Source organism: Lycium ferocissimum, chromosome 7 (assembly GCF_029784015.1).
Source record: "Lycium ferocissimum isolate CSIRO_LF1 chromosome 7, AGI_CSIRO_Lferr_CH_V1, whole genome shotgun sequence".
Classification (NCBI taxonomy): Eukaryota; Viridiplantae; Streptophyta; class Magnoliopsida; order Solanales; family Solanaceae; genus Lycium; species Lycium ferocissimum.
Genome location: NC_081348.1, coordinates 35,711,846 through 35,722,731, shown reverse-complemented (window position 1 = coordinate 35,722,731; position 10,886 = coordinate 35,711,846). Strand labels below are relative to the sequence as shown.

At 33.0% G+C, this 10,886-nt stretch overlaps 1 protein-coding gene across 1 annotated transcript; it reads right to left on the bottom strand.

The window, feature by feature from the left end:
- Nucleotides 1–3,833: 3,833 nt before the first annotated feature.
- On the bottom strand, nt 3,834–5,865 carry LOC132064663 (peroxidase N1-like). The gene is made up of 3 exons (XM_059457726.1): nt 5,381–5,865; nt 4,631–4,793; nt 3,834–4,483 (listed from the first exon to the last, which is right to left on the bottom strand). Exons 1-3 carry the CDS (start codon nt 5,789–5,791, stop codon nt 4,065–4,067), a joined length of 993 nt encoding a protein of 330 aa, XP_059313709.1. The 5' UTR covers nt 5,792–5,865; the 3' UTR covers nt 3,834–4,064.
- Between the last annotated feature and the right edge of the window lie 5,021 nt (nt 5,866–10,886).

Here is a 10,886-nt window from a genome sequence, read left to right as displayed (position 1 = left end):
GACATCAAAGATTAGAGTACTCCTAATTCTTCTAAGAGTAGAGTGATATGGAAGTTCGTTCATTCGTTCATATCATACGGATCATGCCAAAATGAAAGGAAGGATAGCCTTAACATACTTGGTCTTAGCTCAATGACTCAAGAACTCAACTCGTATCTGCTCCACGATCTAATCTAGCAACAATGATACTATCGTTTAATTATACAAACGATTCTCTTAATCGTATAACGAAAATTTAACTTATCCTAAAACAAAACGGGCAGCATTTGCCCTGTTCTTCTTATTTTCCCAAACTCCATATATTAACAACAACAACCAGAACAATCCAGCAAGTATATACATCAATAACAAGATACCATGTAGCAGCAACAAGTCATAAACATTTCACGACGAGCGACATGTGGGATACGATTATCAAACACACTTCTCCAATTTTTTCTTTCCTTCAAAATACATATCAATGACAACAACAACAATATACTTAAGTTACTCCAACAATTTCCAGCCACAACACAACCCAAAAATATACCTCAAATCAGCCCACACAACAACAACAATAACTTATTCGATTTTCCGCAATTAATTTCATAGTTCCTATTTGACAATTTAGCTATGACCCGGATGAATTTAAATATAACTAGGAGAGAATAGTTCTTACCTTATATGCCAAGAAATAATCTCCTTCCATCTTACTTCTGTTGGAAATCTTACGGAAAATACTTCATCACGAACACGTGTAGGGACTTTTCTTCATCACGAACATGTGTAGGGACTTTTCTTCATCACGAACACTTGTAGGAATCTTTTACACTCGAGGAAAATGCTTGATCACGAACCCTTGTAGAGAAACTCTTGATAGCTTGAGATGTCGATTAAGACCTGTCCAAGGATATTTCACCCTATGGGTGTATCCCCGAGATTCAAAACAAGCTCTTCTAAAGACTGGCCAGAGCCTTTAATCTAACAAAGATTTAATAAGAAAAGAAAACCCAAAGACTAAAAGAAAAGAAGAAAAGTCTCTTATTTTGTATTTTTGTTACCCTCTACAAAATGAATAAACAAGATCATATATAGGCTAAAGAGTGAAGTTGAAAATCTCTCGTAATGAAACCCATAAAGGCTATCTGAATAGCCATATTCAATTGTCAAGATAACGTTAGCAATTTTAATTAGAAATAATGTCCAATAAAGGCTAGTAAATGGCAATGTTAAATTGCCACAACGGTTTTGCAACAGACAATTTTTCATTATGAGGATCTGCCATTAAGGCTAATAAATCATAATCAAATCTTTTGTATTAAAGCCAATAAAAAACGTCATAGAAGTAATCCTTTTATTTTTGAGATATTAAATAGAAAATAATATTTTTCTAACAACTTCCCTTCGGAGAAATCTCCGATTTGCTAAAACTCCAAAGAACAATCGTTGTTGAATTACGTAATCAACGTGGACATAACCTCTACATTGTTCTTCGTATTTTTACAGCTTCGCTGTAATCAACTAAAATATATAGTTGCTGCCCACTTTGTATTCACGTTGCTGTAGCTTTCCCTTAAGTGAATTGCTTAGTTGCTGCTCTACAACAAATTTATGTTGCTGCTAAGCTCTTGAGGAATTTAACTAAATTCCAAAATAGTAATAATTTGCTCATATGTTGTTTTCCAATATGAAAAGTCATCAAAGTGTACTAATAGCTTTAAGTGGCCTCTTCCCCCCTATACACGTGTAACCCCCTTGGTTCACACATTCTTACTCATCAATAAAGTTTCCACCTCACCACCTATCCATTCATCCATAATTATTTTATTGGTCTCCCACTAAGTTTAACAATTAATCAATTATTCACGTAATTAATTTCTTGATCTCAGTTCACTCAATAGGGAATTAGGGATCACTTTTAACACTCTTCATATACCCATTACCATGACCATGTGATATAACACTAGTCCATAGCCTCATTTGCCACACATAAAATATTATTTTCAATCATTATCGTCACACTTTTTCATCTTGAATTATCTCGTGACTTCATTCCTTGTATACACCGAGTTATTGATTTTCATGCTTGAATATGATCAAATTCTCCAGGCTCGGGTAAATTTTCTCATGTTGGACAGTTCAATTTCCTGGTCCAAAATACGGGATATTATAGCTTGGACCGTATTTCATTCTAATAAATTTCGAACCTCGAAGAAACTTATTTTCTTCCATTTGTGTAACTTATAATCCTTACGATACATCTGTACCATCACTCTAACCACCTATAAGCTTGGGGGATAACCTCATTTCCGTTACTAATGTCATTTAACTCGTATGCTTTCCAACGCATGAAAACACGGGGTGTAACATGTCTCTTCCTATTTGAGGAGACAATGCCTAGTAAAACATACCTTAATTCAGGGAAACACTATCTTGAACCAAACATGTCCTCATGTAATAATATTCAAAATCATATAAAGAGACTACAAATGAAACACTGTGGTATCATGAAATAACATCCGACGTGGGCGCGTTTGCCATGAATTCTGATAAGGATATATGCACACCCACCACAGGTGGCGTTGCCATTTCAATTGGGAAATTTAAAAAAGGAAAGACTACAAAGGATGCTCTCAACTAATTTGGGAAAACACCCTCATGCGAACTTTAAGGCTAGACATTTGAGCATAGACAACATATTATGGGGACCCAATTTTGAGTAAACAAGAAAGGGTCATATTTGTCTCTGGTACAATGTTAAGAAAATAAATCTCGGTCTAATTGAACCAAAAAATTACTTTCTCCGTCTCAATTGATGTGACATAATTTGACTAGACACGGAGTTTAAGAAAAGAAAGACTTTTGAAACTTATGGTCTAAAATAAGTCATGGATATATGTGTGGCTCTAAATAATTTCATTAAGGGTAAATAGAAGTTTTAAGTTAAATTATTATTAAATATAAAAATCTATCATTCTTCTTTTGACAGACTAAAAAGAAAATGTATCACATAAATTGGACAGAGGGAGTAGTAAAGATTACCCGAAAACCAAATCAAGAGACTAAAAATTAACATATGAGCCTCTAACTTTAACTAATATACCTTTTACTATATATGGTGCATCTTATAGAGTCAATGATCTTTTCTAGATTTTATGAATTAACAGCTTAAAAGCCATCGTTTATAAGTTGCAAAATCCCATGCCATGTCATCAGAGACTTAGTCGCCCGTGCCATCTTCAAATTCATTATTTTTCTCACTCCTGTACGAAACCAAAAGTCAATTAGATTGGGACCATGTAATTAAGGTTTGTCCAGTTGGAAAGCTACCCTTTGCAATTGTCACAATCTTAATCAAATCCTCCGTTTGAACTAACTCGTCAACGTGAATGTGCATGGTTTCAATCATTTTCATTTGTCTGTATACGATACTTTAAATGACTTCTCTATTAAGTACTCTTGAAGCATCCTCCGGATAGAAATCCAAAGTTTATCCAATTTTACATAAATTGTCGAAGGACAGGTGGAGGAGTCAAAATTTTCACTAAGGGTGTTCAAAATATGAAGAATTAAAACACATGAAAAAGCCTAGAAAATTCAATATTTACTATATACAGTGTAATTTTTGGCCTCCGCCCTGGACAGGATTACTTCAGAATTCATGGCATTCTTTCTTGGCTATAAGTGTCCTCACTCACCTAAGCATGTACGGTTGAGGCTAATACTATCACCTTGATCAAAATGGTTTGGGTTTTCTAACCCCTTGTCCATCCCACGTTTTAGTATACATGTAGTTCCGCTTAATTAATTGTAGGAAGAAAAAAAAAAAAAAAAAAAACAGAGCAAAGAGTATATAGTAAAAAAATAATTTAAGTTCCATACATCGACAATCCAAAAGTTTTTATACAGAAACAGGGAATGGGGAACCAATGAGCAACAGCAAGCTCACTCGGTAAATGCTTTTATTTCTTGATATTGCACACCACTAACAATTCGATTTTGCAGCTTGCGCTGACTGAAAGAAACTATAAAGAGTACTATTAAGCACATAAAAGGGGACAACATATATGCATTAGTTGAATGAATTAATTGATTGCAGAGCAAACTTTACGAATTTCACCATTAGTCCCTGTCTTAACTTCAATATTGCTCATTTTAACCATGGACCTGCCGAATTCCACGCCAAATGTCAATCCAAGCAATCCCCTAATACCTAAATACCTTTGGACAAAGACCTTGGTGGAAGCATCGGTCCATAGTTTCTGGTCCGATTCCAGAATTCCACGACCACTCCTCAGGTTGGAGAAATACGAGTTGTCGAAATTGTTTACGCTTCCAGTGTCTAGTGCCACACGCTTCGAGCCATCTCCGTTTTGTGGACATAATGCTCGAAGCTGAGGAAGAAAAGATGCATCTATTGAAGGGTCAGGGCCACCAGTGGAGTTGAAATTGTATAGCCTGTAGCTGAAGAATTGGCAAGCTGAGGTTCCAATTGTGTGCCCACCTAGCCACACAAAAATAAGCATCGTTAATTATATGTACTTTTCCAAATAATTCCACTTTTATTTGACAGGTTGCCTGTAGTTATTTTTTTTTCTTTGGAATATTCAATGATCATTAGTGTCAAATGTATATGTTATGTTACACTTACCAACAAGGGTGACAAGATCTTGAGTGTTGAGACCCTTTGCATCAAACTTTTTCTTTTGAGAATCGACAGACTCAGTGAAACCTGGCAGATTAGCAGCGTCTGCTGCTCTTGAAACTAGTCCATCTCTACGTCCCGTGGGCACAGACCAAGTCAGTCCCCTAGTCTGCATCAACAACAATAATATATTATTACGAAGAACTTAAATATTTAATTATGTAAACCCATTTTTCCATGAGTATTTTTCACTTTTTCCCAAAAAAAAATTTCTTTATTTGAGAATCACCGTTTGGTTATGAAAATTCCAAATACAACTTTAACTTCAGGTTTTCACCTTTTTCACTTTCAGTACATTCAAACATCCAAATATTCTCCATCTTCGACTCCAACTCCAACTCCAAAATTCCAAATAAAGTGAAAAATATTTGGTTTTCATGGCCAAACACACACTTAGTTTATTTTAACTGGTTATAGTAGGTAAGTTGTAACCTGCAATATGATCTAGGTGACTAATTCCATCTTCGATATCCTATTACGATTTACGTATAGTTATCTTTTAGGTGATCTAATAGTAGTATCAAATTTACGGTACTTTGTACAGAAGTTAAACTCTTTTACTGATGCATGGGACCATAACCAAAACATAAAACTACGTTCTTTCATGCAATATCCATTTAATTTTGTTGGTTAAATCTATGTTAATCGTGTTATGAATGTAGAGGGAAAAACAAGGGAGAGTATGTTAGTTATTACCACACGAACGGAATCACGGGCAGCAAGTGCAAGAATGTCAGCACATGAAACAACTCCAGGACAAATAGCTTCAATTTGCTTCTTAGCATCATCAATAACCTCGTATCCTCTCAACAATGTATTCGGGGGAGCGGTTTTCTCTGTGCCAGCACCATCAATGAGGATGGAACCATCACAACCTTGTACGAAACAATCATGGAAGTGCATTCTCAGCAACCCCGGCGCCACCGTTGGATCAGACTGAAAATGAGACCTCACTGTCGATTGAACTATGGATTCGGCTCTTGGGCACGTGCGGGAGTAAAATCCAACACGAGTCCCTTGTCCTAATACCATAGTCACATCCATCGCTAGCACGAGAACAACAATAATCGTAATCATTTTGTTAAGTGAATTGTAATAGTACTCCATGGTTTTATATATGTACTGCGAATGAATTTCTACTCTTTTTGTACGTTTCTTAATGATTGAAATTCTATAAGAAACCTGGACATATTTATAGGCACGAGTTAGTGATGGGAGTAAGAGACCATGAGTAAGCAAAGTCGGCTAACTGCAGCTGAAAATGACTACATGGGCCTATACGCGTTTGATTTTTATTTCTTTAGGGAGTAATTAATTGTTGGTGGTGGTCTGGGGGATCAAGAATTCAACGTTGTTTGGGGCCATGAGTTGGCATGCAACTAATCAGCAACCTTGATTCTATCTTGTCTTTTTTAGTCAATACTCAATAGTTTGTCATTAATTTGAGAATTGCATGTCTTCCCTATGGTAAATTTGGAAATTTTTTTATTACGTAACTCATATATAAATTTTATTAGTTCTGTTAGACTTTTTTTTGTCTCACAAAAAAGTGATTTATTTATGGACACAAAACTATAAGATTTGGGTCAACTTTTTGTGAGACAAAAAGAAGTCTCACACAGCTAGTGACAGTTGTGTGAGACACATTATAAAGTTTTTCGATAAATTTGTATATATAAAATGTAACTTGATATTATTGTATAATGTTATTTTGTTTTATTTTATTTTATTTTTGGACAGTTATAGTTTTCTATTGTCATTACAAACAGTGACGGAGCCACCCTTTTTCAAGAGGTGTACGTTAATGACACCGTTTTATTGAAAAATATTACTATGTAGATTAGCAAATAAAATTATGTGTCTATATATACATATATATATATATATATGTAGGCCGTCTAAGCCCGCCCAAACTCAAGATATAAAAGTAGATATTTTAACTAAAGAAATATAATTTGTGTTAGTACAAGTGTACAACAACAACAACAACCACCATATACCCATTGTAGTCCCACAAGTGGGTAGTTATATGAAAGCAAAATTTTCATTCCACTCCTTTAATATTTTAACTTCCATTTTGATGAAATTATTTAATTCAAATCAAATTTGGAACGTAATTTGACATTATAACTTATGTATCCTAATTTTTCAAGTTATTTAGTTCTAAATAAATAATCTATACATAGTTAATGAACTTTTAAGACAAATACATAATTTAACTTGTGCGAATAGATGGAGTCGTTCTCTTAATCGTGATTAGGGGTTCGAACATGGATATGAAAAAAAAAATCTTTGGAGGAAGCGCTCCCCGAATAGGCGCGATGCAAAGTGCGAATTATTCGGATTAATTGGGCTCAAATACGGATATCGAGCACCAATCGTAAAATCAAAGAACGTGAAAAATGAGGTAGGAGGTTTGATAGCTTTTGAAAAGTAGACTTTAAAAATAAAAACAAAAAAATTGACTTAAATAAATAAGATTAGGACCTAAAAGTAATTAATTAAAAAGTTTTAAAAAAAATTGAAAATTATTGTGAGGACGTCCCCAGGTTCGATAGCTTTTGAAAAGTAGACTTTAAAAACAAAAAACAAAAAAATTGACTTAAATAAATAAGATTAGGACATAAAAGTAATTAATTAAAAAGTTTTTAAAAAATTGGGAAATTATTGTGAGGACTACAAAAGTCCTCACATTTGCTCTTATATAATACTAGTTATGTGAGGCCCGTGCTAAGCCCGGGCCCAAACTCAAGATATAAAAGTAGATATTTTAACTAAAGAAATATAATTTGTGTTAGTACAAGTGTACAACAACAACAACAACAACCATATACCTATGTAGTCATAAGTGGGTAGTTATATGAAAACAAAATTTTCATTCCACTCCTTTAATATTTTAACTTCGATTTTGATGAAATTATTTAATTCAAATCAAATTTGGAACTTAATTTGACATTATAACTTATGTATCCTAATTTTCTGAAGTTATTTAGTTCTAAATAAATAATTTATACATAGTTAATGAACTTTTAAGACAAATACATAATTTAACTTGTGCAGCAGATGGAGCTGCTCCTCTCTTAATTAGGGATTAGGGGTTCGAACATGGATATGGAAAAAAAATCTTTGGAGGAAGCGCTCCCCCGAATAAAGCGCGATGCAAATGCGAATTATCTGGATTAATTGGGCTCAAATGCGGATATCGAGCACCAATCAGAAAATCAAAGAACGTGAAAAATGAGGTAGCAGGTTCGATAGCTTATGAAAAGTAGACTTTAAAAACAAAAACAAAAAAATTGACTTAAATAAATAAGATTAGGACCTAAAAGTAATTAATTAAAAAGTTTTAAAAAAATTTGAAAATTATTGTGAGGACTACAAAAGTCCCCGCGTTCGATATTTTGAAAAGTAGACTTTAAAAACAAAAAACAAAAAAATTGACTTAAATAAATAAGATTAAGACATAAAAGTAATTAATTAAAAAGTTTTTAAAAAATTGGGAAATTATTGTGAGGACTACAAAAGTCCTCACATTTGCTCTTATATAATATAGTAATATATATTTGTTGAATTTCTTTATCTTTTTCTGTCTTTACTTTCTTACATTTTTCTTTAACTTCTTCTGTCTTTACTTTCTTATATTTTGATTCCCAATGATAAAACTGATCGCACGCTAATAGGTCGTCAGGTACAACTAGCAGGATGAACTTTCTGTTAAAGAATGAATTAATTATGGGTACGGCTGTCAAACAATGATAAGTTAATAATGTGAAAATGTTGACTAAATAAAAGGTTGAGATTACTAGAAATATGAGGTCATCCCCAAAAAAAGGAATGGCATTATTCAAAGGAGCACTTGCTGGATTTTAGCTTTGGAAAAGAACAATGGAGAGTTCAAAAAGATCTCGTCACTAGATGTTGGTTTGGTAATATTGCAAATTGAGTTAGTGCGTTAAAGGTTTGTCGGTGGAATAGAATAAACCGCAAGGCAAATTATGAAATGATATTTGTCATTGTAAATTTCATGTGCAAAGAGATTTCATCATAGTACTAATAAATTGACCACTCCACTTTACTTTGTACATGTATGCACTGACAATATACGGAAGAAAATTTATTGGTTTTGTTTCTCTAAAATTTAAAAGCATAAACCTGAATTAAAGAAAATAGAGTAGCAGTGCAGTGGTTCGTTAGTTACCCCTATAAATCAGAGAAATTTTGAGGAGACGATCCAAGAGATTTGGCATGGAGTAGAAATGTTAGTACGTACAAAATTACAATTAATAGTAGTACAAAGTATGCTCATAAATCTTTTCGCTTAACAAAGTAGTGCATGCATAACAAAGTATTTTTAATGGTCATGCAGTAGGTCCTTGAAAGATGTTTTAGTGTATTGTTCTAATTTCATCTCGACCTTAACTTCTATACATAGATAGTATAAAGAAATTTTTATGTTGTCAAGTCATCCAAAAAATATTTACTGATATTTTTTCATAAGAAAAGTGAAATCTGTAATTTGAAAATAAAGCCGGTTTATATTACGTGCTACGACAGATAATTATTATCGGATAATGAAAAAATGTCTTTACACTATTGGCATAATATATAAATTAAACTCGTTTCTAAATTTCTATTTTATTGGCGTAATTAAACAAAGTTGTCTTTTCGATCGAGGAAACTGCAAGAATGCAGCACGCGGATATCAAGTGTGGATTTTCTTAACCTAATTTCTTTTGCTTGATCTTTAGGTAAAAGTATTTACTCTCACTGAATCCCTATTTATAATTCCTCCTATATATTTGCCTAAGCTAAAACCATCATATGCGTCTACTTCCAATTAGAAACAGACAGGAAAACATTTACCTTTCATTGACATTCGCTTTTACCACTTTAAATTTCAACCTTTCATAATAGTGAAAGTGTGAAACTATGAGAACACGCCAATTAATGCATATATGCCAATTGAGAAACTAATAACGTGCTGTAGGGCTGTGAGTCAATTAGACACAAGGACATCTTTACTCATAATTAATATATCAATCTAACAACTTGACTTTAGTGCCATTGACACATAATTACTTGTTTATGCAACCAGGGGTTTATCTTGTCATTTGCGTAGAAATATCACAATCTATTCACATTTTGCCATGATAAAAGGACGACCCACAATTATAGTTGGGAAGGGATAATATACCACATATTGATGTGAAATTTAATGCTAATTCTGTAGCATAGTTCCAAAAGTCCAACTGATTTAATCTATTGTAAATAATATTATAAATAAAGAGAATTATAATATAAAGAAGTAAATATATACCAAAAAGTTAAAAAAAATTAACATATAATATATACTAACATATAATATATACACTATTTTATTTATTTACTCAGTGTAACTCTTTGGACAAGTGTGGATCCACCGCAGGGTAACATATTCCATGCAATAAGGAACAATTATCGGCTAAAACTTGACTGATAATTCCAGAAATTTATTGGAGTAGTTGTTTGTTTTGTCTAGTGTGTGGAAAATTGCAAATACGTACCATATATTCTTATGTCTATGATTTGGATTAAATTAAGATTAGTTACGACCTTATTCTTTTAATATGGAACAAGTTTAAAATGAAAAATGAATGACCTTCAATAACTTAATTAACGTCATTAAAGGTTATATTAAGTTGGAATTCCTCTATGTTCTCATCATTATTGATACTCAGCTGCAACTATTATAAGACGTGATAAAAAAAAATTTAAGAAAAGTTGAAATAGAATAAAATGCTACTAATAAATACTCCGTCGCTTAGTTGAAGTTTTATAACAATATGGTCTGCAATTGAGACTTACTTAAGCTCATATTTTGTCGAAAGAGATATCATAGAGATCACGTGATTGCTGTTGATTCTTTGTATTTTAAGTTTTTCTTTTATTTTTCATCCTTTATTCGGTACCCGCATTAAAACCCGACTAATTTGAATTTCGCGCATCATAGAACCCATTCTAAGGGAATCGCTCCCTACATGCCGATAGTTAACAATCCAGCTAGTGTTACCGACCTCGCTTTGGCAACCAAAAAGGATATAAGAAAAACGAAAAAAGAAAAGTAAACAAAGAGGCATTAATTTCCTTTATATTTATATGTAATATCTAACAAAGACTATATCCATATACAAGCAACTGAACAAGTTGTAACTCTCGTTCTATA

Coding starts and splice junctions, on each gene's coding strand:
- LOC132064663 (XM_059457726.1), bottom strand. CDS start 5,791: ATGGAGTACTATTACAATTCACTTAACAAAATGATTACGATTATTGTT. Junction 4,794..5,380: donor CCCGTGATTCCGTTCGTGTG/GTAATAACTAAC, acceptor TTGTTGATGCAG/ACTAGGGGACTGACTTGGTC. Junction 4,484..4,630: donor AGATCTTGTCACCCTTGTTG/GTAAGTGTAACA, acceptor TTGTGTGGCTAG/GTGGGCACACAATTGGAACC.